At 39.0% G+C, this 21,691-nt stretch overlaps 1 protein-coding gene across 2 annotated transcripts; it reads left to right on the top strand.

Moving 5' to 3' along the window:
* Nucleotides 1-3,609: 3,609 nt before the first annotated feature.
* Nucleotides 3,610-21,679, top strand: peli3 (pellino E3 ubiquitin protein ligase family member 3). 2 transcript variants are annotated; one of them, XM_027169012.2, is made up of 7 exons: nt 3,610-4,272; nt 12,046-12,247; nt 15,452-15,581; nt 16,648-16,749; nt 17,602-17,829; nt 19,138-19,326; nt 19,479-21,679. In XM_027169012.2, the coding sequence occupies exons 2-7, from the start codon at nt 12,075-12,077 to the stop codon at nt 20,055-20,057; spliced, it is 1,401 nt and encodes a 466-aa protein (XP_027024813.1). In that variant the 5' UTR covers nt 3,610-4,272; nt 12,046-12,074; the 3' UTR covers nt 20,058-21,679. The 2 variants fall into 2 exon arrangements, with proteins under 2 accessions (XP_027024813.1, XP_047671597.1); XM_047815641.1 differs by lacking the exon at nt 3,610-4,272 and adding an exon at nt 4,424-4,666.
* The last annotated feature ends 12 nt before the right edge of the window (nt 21,680-21,691 follow it).

Raw genomic sequence — 21,691 nt, forward strand, 5'->3', positions numbered from 1 at the left:
GACTACTAGCTCCCTTGTTTTTGTCACATTGAGCAGTAGATGGTTCTGCTCACACCATATGTAAAGTTATTGACTGAAGTCCTGTACCACCACCTCTGATGCAACCAACTATAGCAGAATCATCAGAAGATATTTGAACATAGCAGGACTCAGTACAGTAGCTGAAGTCTGCAGTATACAAGGTGAAGAGGAAAGGAGACCGAACAGTCCCCTGTGGAGCTCCAAACAGTGCTACAGTACAAGCGTGCGTACTGTGGTCTGCCAGTCAGGTAGTTCACAATCCAGGACACAACGGAAGCATCCATCTGCATCACTGTCAGCTTCTCACCCAGTAGAGTTGACAAATGGTGTTAAAGGCACTGAAGAAGTCAAAGAACATGACTCTCACGTGTATGGCCTAACCATGGGCTTGAGCTCCTCCAGCATTAGTCTTGTTAAGATTTTCATAATATGGGACAGTAGCACCATGGGCCTGTATCCTTTGGGTAATTAGGGTGTGACTCCTTAGAACAAGGCAAGACGTCTTCCGTAACAGAGGGACCTTCTTTAATCTCAGGCTCATGCTGAAAACATGGTAAAGAGAAGACAATGTGAAACTGTTGGTTAAAAAGAATAGCAAATTCTGAGGCCACTGGTTTACGTGTTTATTGGCCCCAAAATTCTCACCAAATTTATAATGTGTGTTCAGGAATTCAAAAGCAACCATTACACCAGGAAAGCTTTCCTTTAATACACTGTTATTATGTTTATTACTCTGTGGCCTATACATAGAAATGATTTTAGGAGATTTCTAGAAATTGAACTTGAGTCTCTTGGGTCAGGGACCATGGCACTAACCATTACACCAGGAAAGCTCCCATTTTGCATGATGCCATTATGTTTATTTTGAGCTATGTTTCTTGCTCTGTGGCTTATACGATACAATGATTTTAGATTGTGAAAGATGCTGATGTCATTGGTTACAGAATGGTTTCTAAACTTCTGAATGTTCCAGTGAGTACTGTTGGGGCCGTAATCCAAAAGTAGAAAGAACATAATTTTGCCATAAACCGGACAAAACCAGGTGCTCCTCGCAATATTTCTGAGGAGTGAAAATAATTACTGTATTAGAAGAGTTGTCTAAGAGCCAAGGACCACTTTTGGAGAGCTTCATAAAGACCTGGAATTAGCAGGTACAATTGTTTAAAAGAAAACAATAAGTAATGCACTCAACTGCCATGGTTTGTATGCAAGCTCACTATGCAAAACTCAATCGCTGAAGAAAAATCATGTTGAAGCTTGTTTAAGGTCTGTTTGGAGTTCAAATGGCACTACACATCACCCCAAAAACATCAAAGTGGTTAAAGCATGTTAAAACTTCACCAGCAAATCAGAAATTCTGAAGCTGATTTTTACCCTCCTTCAGCTGCCAAGAGAGTTGTATGGGGTGTAGTGATTTGGACCAGGCAAAGGAACACATGGCAATTTACTTATTGCCTATATTTTTGTTTTCCTTCAGGGCCACAGGAGATGGAAGAAGTTCCCAAACTATACTGATATGTTTTGCGAAATAACTTCCTGCAGTATGTAGAACAACTAGTTTGTGACATAGATGAGCTTCTGTTGGAGGCAAAGTAAAGCTTTCAGAAGAACATCAGAGCCTACTGTATACTTCAAGATACAAACTTCCCAACATCACAGGATGGCTCTGTGGCAGCTAGGCTGCTGTTTGTGCAAAAGTTCACCGCAGACCATGAAAGAAGACACATTTAGGCACCATCCATCTTTGAAATGAAAAATACCAGCTATTAGCCAAAAAAAAAAAAAACATGGATTTTGTAGGTGCTTATGTAACAAAAAAAATTATAGTGCACAAGACATATGTAAAAATTTTATGGTCTTTTTTTTGGAGCTGGACGACATGGTTACTATAAATTGTGATTTATATAATAAAATTTTAATCCTGGGTGAATTATCCCTTTAAAGATTTACCAGGATCTTGATCAGCACAACAGGATATCACTGCATCTGGTTCTAAATTTAGACGAGCACTTCCAGATTTATCTATGTTTCTTCTGTCCCTGGAACTGGACTTTGATCAGCATTTGAGCATCTCGCTGTAGTTCCAGCGTACCTCCCAGCATGTTGACCTGAGCCTAGGAATTTCCCTGCACCTTCACAACTCACCTCACTTGGGTCCGCAGATCTTCCTACAAATCCAGATATCTTGAAACAAATATGGAAATCCTACATACAAGCATCAAGATCATGAGTCTTATTTAAATATCCAAAACATTAAAATGTAAAGACTACTTTTTACTAAAATTGCACATAAAGACAATTATACAAACAATAAAAATTTGTCAATCTTATGTTTTTACCACATTCTCTCCACTTTCACTGATTCCTTGGAAAAGAAGGAGTACATAAATAAATGGAATATACAATAAATAACTAATGAACAACTATTTGCCCTGCGATGGGTTGGCACTCCGTCCAGGGTGTATCCTGCCATGATCCCCGATGACGCCTGAGATAGGCACAGGCTCCCCGTGACCCGAGGTAGTTCAGATAAAGCGGTAGAAAATGAGTGAGAGTGAGTGAGTGAACAACTATTCAGTATAACATACATACGACTTCAATTATGTCACCAAAACTTTATACATACATACCTGATAATAAACTATGGCAGATGACATCTGTAGATACAACATATGCGATTGCTACCGTATTAAGACAAGAACATAACACAAACATATTCGATTTTCTTCCAGCATCTGCAATACCCATTTATCTATGTCCAATGTAAAGAAATTTCTTTCATGGGGTTGGAATCTTTGAAACAGGTCTATATTCCTTGTAAAACAGCTCTTTGTCCACCTCGTACCATCATCTTGGCAGAGAGTAAATGTACTCCCTTTCTCTCTTATTACAAGATAACAGCTCTGAATCTTCTGTATAATGCTTTACAAGGGACCTGAGAATATCCCTGCCTATAACATCTCTCCAGATACTTCATATTCTGAGGTTCACTATTGTTCACTCTTCTTCAGGCCATCCCACATATATACTATTAAGTTTAGATCAGGGGGTTGTGATGGCCATCGCAAAATGATAGCTGAATGTTTATTTAAATACTAACATTATAAACAGCAAAGTACATTTTTCACAGCTGGTTTTGCCAATATTTACCAAGGGGCAATATTTGTGAAATACATTTGTTTTTATTATATTATTGTTTTATGCAAGTGTTTTTCATCTAAAGGATTTTTTTTAAATTGCTTTGCTGTAAAATGAGTCCCATAAAGCATTGCAATGTGCAATCATGCCAGATCAAGTTAGCCGTATCTTGTCCTACAAAGTTATTTGCTTATGAGTATAACGCTGTGTAGCTGGTTAATTTATTGTCGTTTTGAAAGCTTTATTTATAGAATATCACATTTTAAGTCCTCGCTAATAGTTAGTCATAGTTATTATTATTATTATTATTAATAATAATAATAATAATAATAATAATAATAATAATAATAATAATAATAATAATAATAATAGGTACGGCTTATTTTCTGTCTTCACCTGTGTGTCTGTGTGTCTGTCTGTCTGTAACGCAATAGAACGTTCTGTACTGCGCTCGAGCGGTGTGCAGACATGACGTCACCTGGGATCAGGTATGATAATCTTCCACCTGAGGCTGTTTATTTTTCCTGATGCCTTTTAGTCTTAGGTGCACGATGATTAACTGTACGAGACCGGACACGTGTAATATGAGGCGCGATGCCGCTTATCATGGCTGAGAACCGACTGTGAGGTCTGAGGATGTCCTTCGGTGTGCGCTCGTGCGCTCGTTTCGTGCCGTGCATCAGACCGCGTGGGGTGAAACCACGGGTGGGCGGAACCTGTGCCTTCCCCGCTATCTGTAGCATGTAAGGCGTGTCTTAAAACGAGTTGATGCATCCAAACCGAGCAAACACACCCACTCGGAGGCGACGGTGAAACACGTTCTCTGTTGGATTTCTTCTTCTTCTTCTATTAAAAAAAAAAAAAAAAAAAGAATGCAGAGGAGCGATGGGCGTGTCAACTGAATGTCGTGTTCGGAGCGAAATCCCTGTTTCGGATTAACATTGCCGCTTCAACGTGTACCGTAATGACCCTGGTGTGTGTATGTGGCGATGAGCGCGTCGTCTCCATCACCGTAGCGCGAGGACACCAGCAGCGCCACGCGACCTTCTGACGCCACGCGCGGATTAAAGCAGAAATCAGGACTGACGACGCAAACATCAGCGATTGTGTTGGGTTGGTTTCCCTCTTTTATTTCTTTATTTTTTAGTGGTTTTGTTTTTGTTTTTCAAGCACCGCACTGTTTCTTGTCTTTAGATGATTTATGGTGATGGTTGTTTACTGTCTGTGCGCAGTGACTACAAACCCCTGGCGTGTCTCGCGCGTCTCCCGTCACTCCCAGACTGCTTGCTTTTCCTCTGGACTGATCATTATTTCGAGCCGTGCAGCCTAAGCACATCTTATAACGATTTCCCACCCTGCAATGCACGATTTATACTTGTAACTAAAGCACAATGTATTTTCAGACGTCATGATTTAAGGTGCACCATGACGGAAACGGTTGATGGAGAAGGCGCAGGTGAAATGTACGAATTGTCCGGGTTTTGTACGGATAGTCAACAGTGTCTGTGTGAGTGCAATTCCTGTAGACGCATAAACCCCATGCAGTATCATCTAAAAGCATCGGGGTTTTTTTTTAAGCAGGGTTGTAAAAGCCATAATATGCCGTTACATAATGATGTCCTGGAATTGAAGAAAGTTTCTGTTACAAGGCCTTTTTTTTCTGAAGGTGGCAACAAGGTGGCAGTCGCATGCTGCTTTGACCCTCAACGATATGTTTTAACCGTATCAACTTCCATTGTGTCTTTATAACGATGCTGATGTCAACGTCAGGTTTGTTATATTTGTGTGATTTCCACCAGATTTCAGTGATGATAATGAATCACTTGCAGAATCAAACCCACGCAGGACATAAAGGCACCAGACATGACATGCAAGTTGACATATGGCTGTATGTATGGCACAATGACTCAGCACAGCCTGTGCTGAATTATTTTAGGCACAGAAAACTGTTGAATATATTTACTTACGTTATTTATTTATTTATTGGTGGTACTCTTACTGGTTTCTATGTCTGTAGTGTGTGGGTGTCTGGGTGTGGATGTGGTTCTGAGATCCACCTGTGACATCTCTGGAGTTTTATCCTGCTGTAGCTTACAGGATTAGTGCTACATCCGGACTGGTAGCAGGGATATTAGGATCTGGACCTCAACATGCAGCACATAATCTTTTTCAGAGTATTATGCATGACTTTGAAAACCTTGATTAGTGCTTATGAGAAATGTAGCGCTAGTATTGCACTGAGTTGTTGCTCACACAGTACAGTATGCAAGGAATTCTTAGCTGTTGAGAGATGATAGACATTACACTAGTAGACATTACATATTATATCGGATTGCATTTACAGTTACAGCATTTGAGAGATGCCCTTATCCAGAGCGATGTACAAAAGTGCTTTTAAGTCTCATCATTGAATATATTAACTCTGGTTCACTAGGGTACAGATGTAAGATACCATGAGCCTAAAACACTGTTTAAAGTTTCAGAACAATTTTTTTTTTACATTTTTTTTTAATAAATACACTTATACAACAAACAGGGGAGAAAGTGCTATTTCAAGTATTTCATGAAGAAAGTAGGTCTTCAGCAGTTGTGCGTGCAGATACCGGAAATCAGCGGAGGGAGCAGAGCAGCGGGGTGGTACAGTATGCGAGAACTTAAGCAGGTTGAAAACGAGTTGTGCAGCTGCATTTAGGATCATTTGCAGAGGACCAACTGAGTTCATAGGTAGACCTGCCAGCAGTGAGTTGCAGTAGTCCAGTCTTGAGATGAAAAGAGACTGAAGTACCTGAGAAGCCTGTGTATACAAAAATTGCAGAATCCTTCTATTGTTGTAGATGAGTAACCGACATGAGCGTGTCACATAAGCAATATGCTAGGAAACGGACAGTTGAGTGTCCATATTTACCCCAAGTTTGCGAGCTGTGACTGAAGGAGAGATCAGATCGTTATGCAGGGATTTTGCTAGATCATAACCTTGGGATGGATCACCTGGGATGATCAGCAGTTCAGTTTTGCTAGGATTGAGCTTCAACTGATGAGCCTTCGTCCACAATGAAATGTCTGCCAGACATGCTGAGATCCGAACAGAAGCTGTGGTATCTGGGGGGAATAAGTTGTGTATCATCAGCATAGAAGTGGTAAGAGAACCTGTGTGAGGAAATAACTTTACCAAGAGAGTAAGTATACAGGGAGAAAAGAAGAGGACCAAGTACTGAGCCCTGTGGGGCACCAGTGCAGAGTCTGCAAAGAACAGATGTCACTCCCCTCTATGTTACCTGATATGAGCGACCTTCCAGGTAGGAAGAAAACCATTCCCATGCTGGTCTGCAAATCCCAAGACTCTTGAGGGTGGACAAGAGAATCTTGTGGTTGACCATATCAAACAATGCTGAAAGGTTGAGGAGGATGAGGACAGATGACCGCTTGACTGATCTAGCAACATATAGTTTCTCAGAGACATCCAAAAGGGTTGTCTCAGTTGAATATGCTGCTTTAAAGCCAAACTGGTTGGGATCTTGGATGTTGTTCTGTGAGAGATAGACAGTAGATTGTAGACAATGCCTTCAAGGATTTTTGAAAGAAAAGAGAGAAGTGATACCGGTCTGTAGTTACTGATGTCTGGTGGATCCAAAGCAGGTTTCTTCATGATGGGAATAACCCTTGCTCTCTTGACAGTAGTTGGTACATGACCAGGTGTTTGGGATTCATTCATGTGGTGATGAAGGGCAGAAGGTCTTGAAAGGTGGTCTGGAGCATAGTGTAACAGAGTGGATCTAATGGACAGGTGGTAGGATTGCACGACCGGATGAGTTGTAGAATCTCTTCTGCTGCTACGGTTGAGAAATTTGACAGCGAAGGAGTAGGAGACTCCTGACTGTGAGTTGTAGGTGCAGTCAGTGCAGAAGTGAAGGTCTTGCAGATTTTTTCGATGGCTTCTCATGGTAATGACAATGACAATGTATTTGGTATGAACAGAGATAATAAACTGTGAAAATACAGTAACCTGTAGGGGACAGAGTTTTTTTAGAATGTTGCACAGAATAGAATGTTACACTGTGGATACTGCACAGAAACATTTTTGTGTTTTCCCAAATCACAAGTGTGGGACTGTTCTTTAATTTAAATTCATGTGGAAAGTAGATTTTCAAGTGTCTTGTGGATTTCTTGCACGGTGAGCTGCAGCTGTTGCAGGAGGGAAAATCTAATATTCACTTGCTGTGGTGTAAGAGGTGGCTGATGCCTTTTTCTGCTCACTTCCTGGCTCTGGTTTTCATACAGATTCAGGGCATTTTGGAAGGTGTTTGTATTTGTGTTCAATTCTTGCAGAATTATCAGTCTTTCTGGTATTGTGGGAAAGGTAAGTTGTTGAATAACCATGCTGATGAGCACTTGAGTTTGGTAAAGTTCAACACAGTCTGATTTAGACTATATTGTTTACTGCTTTAAATGAAGCTGCATGCTGACAGCCATATTGTAAGATTCTGTGACTACTTGGCTTTATATGTTGTTATAAGCAAAGTCAGGCATGTGAGTTCAATATCAATCATTAAGTGTACAGATTAATACAGCTTCATGTTACACACCTAATCTCTTATATTGCAGAATGAATGAAATCAAGAGAAAGAAGAACAATACAATTCCATAGGTTCTTTATTTACACTCACAGTTTGTGGCAGGTTCATGAAACATTAACCAGGTTATACACAGGTCACCATCACACACAACGAACTGCATCATTACAGTTCAGAAACCTTGTTAGTCATTATCACATTGTTGGCGTTTGCATTTTTGCAAATTTGCAACAGGCACATGCAATATGCAAATGTGCATCCTGACAAACTTACACAATGATTGTATCTTGTAAACTTTCAGCATGTGCCTATATGTTCTCTGGGTGCTTTGATAAACCAGAGGAAACAACAAGTCAAACGTATTAAAAACCAATAATATCAGATATTCTTTAAGCATGCTCGATCAAGGATTCATCACCATGTGTTGCACAACACAGTGTGTAGCAGCATGCTATTTTTATCCACATTATGCAGCTCTACTTAATTTTTTCTGACAGTGAATTGCATAGTAGTTGTATGAAGATATAATGATGTCAGGCTACAGTAAACACCCATATGATTACACAGTATAATATACAGAAATATAAAAATATCACCGTCATCAGCAGCTCTTCTCCAGTACTGCCTATAGATAAGTCTGTGCTAGTCTTTGTTAACATATGCCAGGCATTCTTGTGTATAGAACATTAGCATAACAAACGTTACAGGACATTTACAGGCAATTCATTTGACTCATTATATCAAACGTAAGCACAATTGTAGCCACAAAACTTCGGTGGTGCTTCTGGCCTTGCTACAGTACAGTTACAGCATCCAGGATAAGCCCCATATAATAAAGACTGCAGCACCGACATAAAATCAAGAGCTCACTAATAGTTCTGCTGTGAAGCATGTACAGAAGATGAAGAATTAAGTTTGGTGAGATTAGACTGGAATAGGCTAGTTATTTTGGAGATCATTTCCGTACATGTGTAAATTTAGCAGCCCTCTTCGTCAGTTTCATGATGGAGATAGATGATGCAGACTCTCTCTCTATCTATCTATCTCTCCCTCACACACACACACACACACACACACACACACACACACACACACACACACACACACACCATGCTGCAGAGGCAGCAAAGAGGATTGTGGGAGGAAAGTGAGATAGCATGGGGCACATATTTGAAGACAAGGGTTGAGAGAAATAGATGAAGAATCCATTGGTGATGGGAACTAAAGAAAGGCATGATATAGAAATAACAGAAAATGGTGTCAGATAATGACTGGAGTAAGGGGGTTGTTAATAAAGACAAGAGCTAAAACATGATATTGGGGGGGACGGGGACTAATCACCTCACTATTTTTTTTCTTTATGTCTTTTATTATACCAGCTAGCATTTCCCCTGTATCCTTACTACTATATTCTCCCATGCTTTTTTCTTTTCCGTTGTCCGAATGTTTTTAATCTTTAACCCTAACATCCAGCCTACCATCGCTTTCTCTTTCACGCTCTCTCTTTTTTTTCTACTATCGCTTTCTCTTTCCCTCTCTCTCTCTCTCTCTCTCTTTCTCTCTCTCTGTCTTTCTCTCTCTCCAGGTCGTGACAGTGGTTTGATTAGAAAGTACATGGCACAGAGTAGGCAATCCATCACCACGTAAAAGCTCATGCACAAGCATATATAATCCTCTAACACTTGCGCGCACACACACACACACACACACGCACACACACACACATACACGCACACATTTGTTCCAGCCATGTCTGCATGGTGTAGCTCGATGTAGCCTTCACCACTCTGTCACACTGTGCAGTGTATGGTTTTCTCTATCCTCCATCACTTGCAAGTGCAAGACAGTTCTATTTTTGTCTTCTCACAATTCATCTCTCTCTCTCTCTCTCTCTCTCTCTCTCTCTCTCTCTTGTGTGCCCCTTCCCCTATGTATGTTCTTTCCCACCATCACACCCCCGCAAATCCTGCTGCACCATAACAGTACTGTCGCTGGTTGATTTGTGCTGTTTATCATTTCAACATTACATAGACTTACATAGAAGTTTTGCATAATCCAAAAGAGCCATATATAAAGCTTATATATTTGATGTACACTATGTTGTTTATTTTATTTATTTTTTTTATGAATGATGAATAACTCAAATGTTTATATTAGTGTTTCATTGTGCATATGTCAGGAGTGATAGAATTTTCATTAATTAAATGCCTTTTAACTAATGTGTTCTCTTTGGATACACTAAGAACCAGTCAAATATTTTTAAGCAAACACAGACGTATTGTATATTCCATGACCACATTAATACCCCTACTCATTCATGCAGTTATATATATATATATATATATATATATATATATATATATATATATATATATATATATATATATATATATATATATATATATATTAGAGAGATGACAGCGTCACAATGCCTAGAATCAAGCAGAAACAGGGGCATGGGGAAAAATATCATTTCCATTGACTTTGATCATGCATGGTTTTTAATGATGATCTCCAGGGATTTGCATGTGTCAGCATCTCCAGAGTTTACACAGAATGGTGTGAGACAAAAACATTCAGTGAGCAGCCATTCTGTGGGTGAAAATGGCTTGTTGAATGAGAATAGTGAGTTCCAGACTGGTTGGAGCTGACGGAAAGACAACGTTAACTAAAACCACTTTTGGTTACAAACGGTTAATACAGTAACTCAAATATGCAGTCTTGGCAGTCATGATGAGCAGAAAGGCATTTTAAAATACATATAACGTCAAAACGTCAGCTTAATTTCACAATAACGTCAAACTGGTTCCTCTCCTGTCAACCAGGATCAAGAGTCTGAGGCTAGATTGGGAACAGGCTTACGGACTCTAGACAGACAAAGATTGAATAAACAAACAAACAAACTAGGCAACATTTGGGTCAATCTGTATCCTTCTACCCAATATTTGATGTACTGTATGTTTTCTGCGATGCTTTTCTGCTCACCACAGTTGTCTTTTTCTTCTACTTTTGGCTTTTCCTGTTAGTGGTTGCCACAGCAACTCATCTGTTTCCACCTAACTCTATCCTCAGCATCCTCTACTCTCACACCAATCCACTTTCAACACATTGATGTACAGATTGCAAACTCTATAGACTGTTGTGTGAACTTCAGTAAGGTCAGCAGTATCAGAAATACTCAAACCATCTGTCACCAACAATTATGCCACAGTGACTGTGATCACATTTTTTCCTCATTCTGATGTTTGATGTGAATAGTAACTGAAGCTTTTGGCCTGTGTTTGCATTATTTTATGCACTGTGCTGCTCCTACGTGATTAGTGGATTGGATAATAGCATGATTATGCAGGTGTAAAGTGGCCAGCCAGTGAATTTAACAGATAACATTTAACAGGCAGACAATAGTCCAAGATATCGTTGTGCCATTTGAACTACTACGTTTTGAAAATAGGGACTGATAAATTCAACTGGATAGAAAGCCATTTAGTCTGGCACATTTGTTAATTGATAGCTGGTTGTTAACGTTAAAGCAAACAAAACTTTTAAACAAAAACCTCACCCTTTTGGTCTGTAATACCACCCTTATCTTACCAGTTATCAATAATAAAAATGCACCAATTTTTGAATATAATTTTAGCCCTTTTTTAGGATTTTGTTGGCAAGTTTGAGGAAATATTGTTGGCATGATATTAGATAATATAAGTAAAGTTTGCTGTTTATCAGTTAATCTTCACCCTGATCTATAGTTAAAAATTGCGGTCAGTTGCTGCAAAATTAAATTTGTAAGGATAGGCTGTATTATTGTATGCTTATTCTTAAGCAGGACTGCTGGCTATTGGAGGTGGTTTGGGCAGCTTACACTGATGCCCAGTGGTAAAACTGTAACAGACTTTTTAGGAGACTCCAAGGTAGGCCCAGGCCTCACTGGAGAGATTCTGTCTCCATGTTGATTTGAGAATGAACCTGGAACCTGTCTCTGAAGATAAAGAATTCTGGACTGATGTACAACGCCCCTTTACTATTGTCACTGTAATAACCATTTAAAAAAAAAAATAACAGAAAAAGAACGACTGTTTGTGTACAAGATCTATTTTCAATAAGCCTGCTGCATAAAACACATTTGTAGGTTGTGTATGAAAATTATATCCGATACTGATAAGCCTCCAATAACTGTGTTGGTATTGAATTGATAGAACTTTGTGTTTTGTTGTTGTTTTTTCTCTATTCCTAGGACTTCAGGTGAGAATATGTACAATAAAAGTGCAAAGTGCAACACATCACACCTACCAAACAATCTCCTCCTTTTCTCTCTCAGCTGTGAGTTCCTGCACGAGGCCCACAGACATGGTTTTAGAAGGAAGTTCTGAGGCCCTGTGCCCTCCTCCATCCCTGGAGCTGCGCCCATCATGCAACAAGAGTCAGACATCGCCCCCTCTAGATCCAGGTTCACAATCCCATGATGCCATATTTCCTGGGGACAAGGAGCCTGTCAAGTATGGAGAGTTGATCGTACTGGGGTAAGAACTTCCTGAAGCCTCAGAAACACCAACATTTGTTTAGGAAGGCTAGAGTTACTAAACTATGTGAATTGCCTGAATGTTTATTTCTTGGTTTGAATAAGTCATGATCTACATGCCATTTTTCTCTACTTTTCATGGTTTTCACTTTCTCAATACTATATGGAATATAAGCATACCCATAGATTAAATAAATCACAATAATTGTATTTAACTAGTATGTGCATTGGCTTCCATCAAAACTGTGTCTCTCTCCTCCCCTCTTTGTTCTGTGCAGTTAAAGCAAACTTTTTCTTAATAAGCTGTGGATGAGTGGATCCTATGTGATCTTTACACAACCTGAAAATGTAAATGGTTTAGTTAAGTAGTCAAACTTTACCTGAGAATTACTAATATTGGTCTTGAGTTTTATTTTAAAAGGTTCATTTTAGTAACAGATCCATTTTTCTTTGAGCATCATATTCAAGTCTTTCCCTAACACAAAGCAAAAAACTAACTGTGGCAAAGAATATTCTTGCATAGTTTTTTTATTTTATTTTTTATTTTTTTATAAAGTTTAGCTCTGTATACAGGAAAGTGTCTCAGGTTATCGGAGAACCTGTTAATGAACACGCTGATGCAATGTGTGTCCACTGTATACAAAATTAAGTACCTTTTTTTATTTGGCACAGCATATACTGGAAAATCAAAGCACAGGCAAGGACTAGACAAGAGCCACAGCTAATAAAATACGGTGTTGCAAAAATACTATCTAGTTTCCTACGACTTAATGGAAATGCTGTGTAACTGTTTAAATCCTGACAATGCCACAGCCACCCTCACAACCATAAAATACTAACCTATAGGGGTGAATATGATCTCATGTTGGAAGAAGAGGGATTTTAGCACATTTGTTCAGATGCCGCATGACATGGCCATATGAACAGCAGCTGAAAGAGATCCAATTGGCTGGCTCCAAATGTTTGAGAGGAAGCAAGCAAGAGTCTTCACCCTCCCTGATCGGTAACTGTGGTGTAATAAGGGAAAACTACGTAGCTAGTGACTGGGAATTGGACATTTAACATATTGAAACTATGAGGAAAAATATGTTTCCTGGCTTCCACATATGTTTCCACAAAGTTCTTCTTTCACAGTTTAACTAAGAAAATTCATATTTACACACTTCAAATATTTGGATAGCATGATAGTATGCATGTGACTGCATGATACATGATATTCATAGTGGCCTTGTTTTAGAAAAATAAAGAGGCATGTGTTCACTGTGATCTACTGCAAGAAAACTGTATTTCTATGTTTGCTGTCTACAATCCATTTGAATTATTGAAGAACTCTACACGGACATCCCATAATATTATTTCATTTCTAAGCTTTAGTTTTTGCTATTTATTTTTTGTACGGTGTTCCCAAGAAGCTAATCAGACAAAACATATATAATAATTTTATAATATATTATTATCCCATCATGGCTGATAGTACAGGAATCTGCTGCGATGTTTATTTGGTCATTTGTGGAAATATAAGCCAAATTTTGGAGGTTATTACATTATAGTTATCAAATATATATTCTACATATACAGGATTCATTTGCTAAAACATCTTTACAGGGCTGCGTGTCATTAATATTCTGCAGAATGTAGTTTAGAGGGAGTTCAAGGGTAAAATTACCTTCCAGTAAATAGGCCTCCTTTTATGATCCTTTCTTTTGGATGAAAGAATGTAACATCTTTCAGGCTTTACTAGTGGTGCGCATTCACTTACCTTCAGATATCAGCTGTGGATGTAAAACACATTATTTAATTTCTTGAATAGAATACTTGAATACGCATAAAGAAGGAAAAAGAATAGTTTTTTCTGTTTTTCTAATCTGGTTGCTACTAAATGCTAAATGTCTTGTGCCAACATTAAAAGTTCAGGATAATTTCTTCTTCTATATATAATCATCTCCAGAAGCTTAATGTCCTAGTGAAAATATGAGAATTAAGGTTTAAGTAAAACAATTCTAAAAGAATATATGACTAAATCATTTATTAACAATACTAGAAACCCCGTCAATGACATGTAACTGAGGCATTTTCCAATATATTTTATTTTGTATTTTAAGTAACAGGAATGACAAAAACATTAATCCTGCTAATCCAGTTTGGCATTGCTATTGTGAATAGAAATTTCTGACCAAACTAAAATACATTAGACACATAATTGTTGATCAAAAATCAAGCTTGTGAAGCCTGTTGTAAAAAAAAAACTGGAGGTTTTAATGGACGGTGACTAATTTGGTATTAATTTGGTAGTTAAATCGTGTTTTTATCAGTTAAGGCAATTATCTAAAAAGTCATTTGTAACTTTTACTGATTTTGAGACTAACCCTAACCCTAACCCTTTTATATCATCCAGCCTGGACTATTGTAGTAGTCTCTATGTAGGCATTGGTGAGGCATCTCTAACACGTTTGCAGAGGGTACAAAACGCAGCTGCACATTTATTAACGGGGACATGCAAATGAGAACACATTACAACTATATTGGCTTCCCTTCATTGGTTGCCCGTTCATTTTAGAATTGATTTCAAGATTTTACGTTTAGTTTTTAAATTATTAAATAACATTGCTCCTAAATATCTCTCAGATCTATTACAGCCATATGCTCCATCCAGAGCACTTAGGTCTGCTGGGCAACTGCTTTTAGTCTCCCCTAATGCAAGATTAAAGAGCAGAGGTGACCGTGCCTTTGCAGTAGCGGTCCAGTAACTCTGGAATAATTTGCCTTTGTACATTACTCAGGCTCCTTCACTGGCTGTTTTTAAATCACATTTAAAAACATATTTATATAATGCAGCATACAACGCAGTATGAGAGTTACCTGTTAGTTCTGTTTAAGTGTGTGTTACTAATTATTATTGTATATTTTGCATTTTTTATTGTTTTTATTGTAGTATTATTATTATTATTTATTTATTTTATTTGTTATGCTTTTTAGTTCTATTGTTTATTTTATATTGTTTGTACAGCACTTTGGTGAACACCTGCTGTGTTAAAAAGATGCTTTATGAATAAACTTTGATTTGATTTGAAAAATAATGCATATTATAGAAGCAATTATTGGTTAACCCTAATGAAGCATTCCTGACAGTTATTTACATTTACAAGAAGTTTGACCTACAACATTAAACTACTCATCACAATTCCTTTCATTCTGTTATATGCAGACATAACGGTTCACTCGCGGGTGGTGATAAAGGGCGCAGGAGGAGTCGACTAGCCCTTTACAAGAGACCCAAAGCCAATGGCGTCAAACCTGATGTCATCCACAACATATCCACACCGCTGGTGTCAAAGGTGAGAATTCATGGCATCACCTAATATTAAGTCTATTCGGAACTGTCTGTAGCCTGTACTTTGATTTACATTACACAGTGGTACAGTACTTGTGAATGTAGGAGTTCACAGGGAGATTAATAATTTCCAATGAACTCTCAGTTGGAACTCTCTGGCTATTCATGCCCATGTATGTACTGAAACCTTGGACAAAATGAGCTTTGCTGAGCAAAATACTCATCAATAAGAAATTATTATTTTAGCTGGCAATAAGACTTTTAGCTTTAATCTAAGTGTATTTGGGTGAATGACGTAGGATTCACAGTATTATATGTGAGCCCACCGACACCCCGCTCCCCTTTTGGCTCCAAATCATTTGCACTGGAATTTACATGGAAAATGACATCATCATTTTTGCCTTCACATGAAATGCATGCTCAAATGGATTCAGTTTGTTGATTGACTTGACCATTGCAGAACTTTCAACTTCATATCTAGTCTTGTTTTGGAAGTACAGTTCAAGTACAGCAATCACATTACCAGTGAGGAATGAAATACACTGTGGTAGACATCTAAAATAGCAGTAACTGTCAATGTCCAAATATTTATCAATCAAATACATTTAGGCTCTAGATTGAAAGTAAAAATATCTTTGTCACAATAACAAGTAAACATTATGCCCTGTTTATAATGACAGTGAAATGGCCTGTTCCTGTAAAAGTGGGGACTCGCTGGTGAAAGACACTCTGGTTTGAGAAACAAAGCTACAGTCAATGGCAAATGCAAACCTACTCCACAATTAGACCAACATACAGACTCTAAATATAAATATAATAAATGAAAGCCAAAGTTTAAAATGCTTGAAATGTAACCTGATATTACATGCAGTCCTACATATCCACCTGCATATCTCCTGGTTCTACCACTAAATGCCATGAGTACAAACCCATTATATAACATTGCAGTGGCCATTGCATAAGATTTGAGATTTTGAGAGCACTCTCTGTACTGTTCCATATACTGGTGTAATGAAGGAGCTAACAAAGTATGAAAATCTGATGGATTGCCATATTTTTGTGTGTTTCAGGCACTGAGCAACAAAAGCCAGCACAGTATCTCCTACACACTATCAAGGAGTCATTCTGTTATAGTAGAGTATACACATGACTCCAACACAGATATGTTTCAGGTAAAACACTGTTATATATAATAGCAGAATCTTATAAATGACTCTGAGGTTATCTCAACCTCAGACACATGTAACTGACACATGTCACCGGTGTTCCATTCTGCCCTTGGAATGGAAATCGACTTATCAGATATTTTCAATCAGTCAATTTTTAATCATAAACAAAAATTATTATTTCATTGCGACAAGTCCAATATAAAATTTGTCAGGACATTTTTGCCGCTTTTCGGATGACAGAATCTTAATGGTTAAAGACAATGCCTTTAAAATTGGGGCATCTTAAAGAACATAAATGGGGTTAAATGGATACAGAAATTATATTTTTTTCTATGAAAATATTGCCTCTAGAATTACTTGTATTTAAAAAAATACAAATTCCTAAAGCCCCGAGTGTCCATTTCATATGAGCTATTAACTACCACTCTGAAGTGTGACAAAAACATTTAGAGCTGAATCTCGGCACTGCAACACAGGCAAAAATTATTATTTTTTGCCTCTAGTGAAAAGACTTTAACACCCCATGAAGCTCCATTAAATCAGTGATTAAAAAACAGTAAGAATACGGCATAACTGTAACTGACAGAGGAAGCTGTCTACCAAAGTTTAGAGAGCAGGTAAGGAGAGAATTAGTCAGAGAAAAAATTTAGTTTAGGCCAAGGTTAAGTTTCTACACAATGTTAGCAACTAATTAAATCCATTTCAGGTTGCTTCAAAATGTGGAAAGGTTGAAGCAGGGATGAGTGGGTGAATATTTAAGCACAGCACTGTACTTCGTTATTGTAAAAGGCACTAGAGCTTACTTTCCACCTTAACTGTTAAATCTCATGTACACGTCTTTTGTTTTGTCCCAAGATTGGACGTTCCACAGAGAGCATGATAGACTTCGTGGTGACAGACATGGCAGGCAGCAGTGGCCAGTGTCAAGGTCAGAGTCAGGGGGGAGCGGGTGGAGATGGGGGCCAGTCTGCACAGAGCACCATCTCCCGCTACGCTTGCCGCATCATGTGTGAGCGCAGTGCCCCCTACACAGCCCGCATCTATGCTGCTGGCTTCGACTCCTCCAAAAACATCTTCCTCGGGGTGAGTCATATCAGCAGTCACTGAGGTAGCGGGCGGTAAATAAAAGTAACTGCCATGCCTGGATTTGACTGATTTTAAAATGATTGATAGTAATAGCTTGCACATTCTGTAAGCTGTTTGATTTTTAACAGCTGCCAAGCTGCTCAGTCAGATAAGGCAATATTGAATGAACTTGAATGAATGAATGAATATTTCTGTGAATTGGTTTCGGTCACTTTTCAGTCTTCAAGTGTTGTTCCGATCGTATCTGTGGGAACAAAGGAGAACAGTTTCTTCAGGCTGTTTCTACAGGTGTATTGAGCAGTGTTTCTGCATGGGTAGTGTGTGAGAAGATGTACTGCAGACTTTTGGTACTTGCATGTGCTAGGGTGCTATTGTCTATAGTTTGTATATAGTATATACTACATTATGGACATGTATTTATATATAAACCCTTATTTTAAAATAAAAAAAAGTGGGAATAAATAGAGTTAATAGTGGATTGATTTAAGTAACTGATACTTTTAGTAAGGGCAATTTTTGAAAGTTTGCATGAGGAAGCATCAAGCTATTTGATTTTCATTTTGTTAATCATGTTCATTCAGATAATTATCTTTTTGGACAAAAAAAATGTAATGCGTGGTAAATTTCTAATAAAGTTTGCTGCTTTGCAAAGAGATTAAACTCATTATTAGCGTTACATTGCTAGCATGTGTATTACTGCCTTCGAAGAGTGTACAAATGTGAACATATTTCATTTGTTGCAAGCAATTTCAGTTATTCAGAAAGCTATTTAGGATTGTGACAGAACCTGTTTCTTCTAATAATATTTTGAATTTTAACTTCATACAGAAGGCCTCCAAATCTGAAACACTGTGGTGGAAGTAAAAACATTGCAGACTTATTTATAAAAAGTCTGCAATTCAAAACAAAAATGTAACTATAAGCTGAACAAAGGATGGTGATGGTTTTGTAGCAGTAAGTGATTCATGTGGTAAGTGATTTACCACAGCATGAGTCCCAACACATACTAATGTCCTTGGCACAGAATGGACTCCCTCTGCCCACTGCCATTCTGTGGAGGTGGAGAGGAGCAGGGCGAGAAAAAGCCTGAGAAATAAATATATAAGAAAAAATACTGTATGTAGATAAGGATCTAGAGTATTGTTTTATTAAAAAAGCCTCACTCTTGCACTTGATTGACATTTCTTTCTTTAATCAATATACTGCCTAACGCTGTGATTTACACCTTACTGAGTGAAATTGAACGCTTCAAATCTTAACTCCTGCTTCATAGGAAAAATCATGTTGTCTGTGGCTTTGTGCTAGGAGCGGGCAGCTAAATGGCGGACCTCAGACGGCTTGATGGATGGGCTGACTACCAATGGCGTTTTAGTGATGCACCCTGCGGGGGAATTTGTGTCTGAGCCTACTCCTGGTGTGTGGCGGGAGATATCGGTGTGCGGGAACGTCTTCGCCCTGAGAGACACACGCTCAGCTCAACAGAGAGGCAAACTGGTGAGTAGGGGTGAGATAGCACAGCATGGCATGATCCTTGAAATTTAAAGCAGTGCAGTTTACGTGATTAAAAAAATAAAACAGACCAACCAGGCGATGACATATGGATGTGTCCAAATTCTCATCACTGTGTGGGCTTTCTGTTCTTGCAGGTCGAGAATGAGTCAAACACACTGCAGGATGGCTCTCTGATTGACCTGTGTGGAGCCACGTTGCTGTGGCGGAGCCCAAGTGGCCTACGGCACACACCTACGCTCAAGCAGCTTGAGTCACTGCGCCAAGAGTTGAATGCTGCGCGTCCTCAGTGTCCGGTGGGCTTCAACACACTAGCCTTCCCCAGCCTGGTGCAGCGAGCCACTGTCGACAAGAAGCAACCTTGGGTCTACATGAACTGCGGTCATGTGCACGGCTACCACAACTGGGGCTTCCGCAGGGAGAAGGATAAAACGGTGGGAGCAGCTGACAGGGAGTGCCCTATGTGCAGGAAGGTGGGGCCCTACGTGCCCCTGTGGCTAGGCTGCGAGGGTGGCCTGTATCTGGACGCCGGACCCCCGACACATGCTTTCTGCCCCTGCGGTCACGTATGCTCAGAGAAAACAGCTCAAGGCTGGAGCCAGATCCCACTGCCCCACGGAACACATGCCTTCCACGCAGCATGCCCGTTCTGTGGCACGTGGCTCACTGGGCAGCACGGCCATGTCAAGCTCATCTTCCAAGGCCCGGTTGACTGAGACAGCAGGACTGCATGTGAAAGAAAAAGGACAAAAGGACGCAAGGAGTAAATGTACTAAACTGTTACTGCACCGAGAGAACAACATGCTGAAAAAGGAGAAAATGTTCTTGAGAGAATATGTAAATAAAGGTCATGGAATATAAAGCAAATGATTATGCTTTTTGTCAAATTTGTGTGGACAAGCAAAGTACTAAGGAAGTTTTCTGAGCATGATTTTAGGGCAGGTAGCTTGTTGTGCCTGAAAACACCCTGATAATGAAATGTGTGTGGCTGGGGGCCAGGATCTCAAAATATACACCAGCATCGTAACAGACATTGGGACCAGTGAGTAAAAAGCTGCATCAGACTATATTATAAATACTACCCATTTTAGACTAATCTGTGATGATCCAGCAGGATGAAGAGGCATAAGCAGACTCTGCCCACCACCACCACCACCACCACCACCACCACCCATCTCTTCATCAGTTTCTGAGGGAAGTCTGAGCAGAGTGGTACAGTCGTGTCTGCAGACTGCAGCTCATTCCCCGGCTATAAATAACTCAAGGTCATCATTGCTTCCCCACCAACACTATGCACACTGCCCTTAGCATGTAATGAAAGAGAATAGGATATACAGCACAGAGGCCATTTACAGGTCATAAGGTAACAAGATTTATTTACATGTATATAAATAGCTTGATGTACAACTACTCATTAACAAGTAAGTAATGTATATATGAGCAGTTCTTTTAATGAATTTAGTCTGAAGTTGGACTGGGTCTTATTGATTAGTACATTAGAACCACACATCAGTCATGTCTCTGGACTGTTTTAAGCTATGCAGTACAACTGATGATGCTTTACAGATGAACGGTGAAACATGTAAAATATTAAAGCAAACCCAGTTGACAAAACAGAAATGGAAACATTTAAAAAGAATCAGTCATAATAAACAGAAGCATTTCTGTAAACTCAGAATACAGGTATCTTAACAGCAACAGGTATGCATTAGTCAGTCACCCATGACTGTAGACTGTAACTTGCCTTATGAGGTGACAAAATAATCATTAATATACAAGGGAAAAAAATAGCACTGGCACCCATTAAGTAATCCAGATGCAATGAATATGCAAATGACTTCATTCCCCCGAAAATGGCTGCTGCATGGCCCGTGTGTGCAGTGTGGGACATAACCGACTTATATTTTGCGACAGGACCAGAGGCACCGACAGCATCCTTTCCACATAGCCGTTTTAGCTAAAAAAAAAAAAATCAGGCAATCAAAGATGTTCATGACCCAAAAAAACCCCAAAAGCCACAATTAAGACATTGATCATTTTTATTATATATATTTATAATAATATGTACAGAAAGAAGAAAAACATGGTCAAACTGAGCTATGAAAGAGAGCACCAGAGTGAGCAAGCAGAAGGAGAGGGGAAGAACTACCAGCCTGGTGCTCAGTACAATTGTCGCCTGTGCCTTCGTCATGCCTCGCCCAAAGCAACATAGAGATGTGCAAATGACAGAAAGAGAATAATAAACAATGTTAAAAAGTAAAAGCCAAACAAAAAAAGCACGCAGCAAAATTCCATCACATTCAGAAGTAGACCTCCACACTTTTAATAACGCCATCCCTCTACAATATTG

This window comes from Tachysurus fulvidraco, chromosome 1, assembly GCF_022655615.1.
Source record: "Tachysurus fulvidraco isolate hzauxx_2018 chromosome 1, HZAU_PFXX_2.0, whole genome shotgun sequence".
Lineage (NCBI taxonomy): Eukaryota > Metazoa > Chordata > Actinopteri > Siluriformes > Bagridae > Tachysurus > Tachysurus fulvidraco.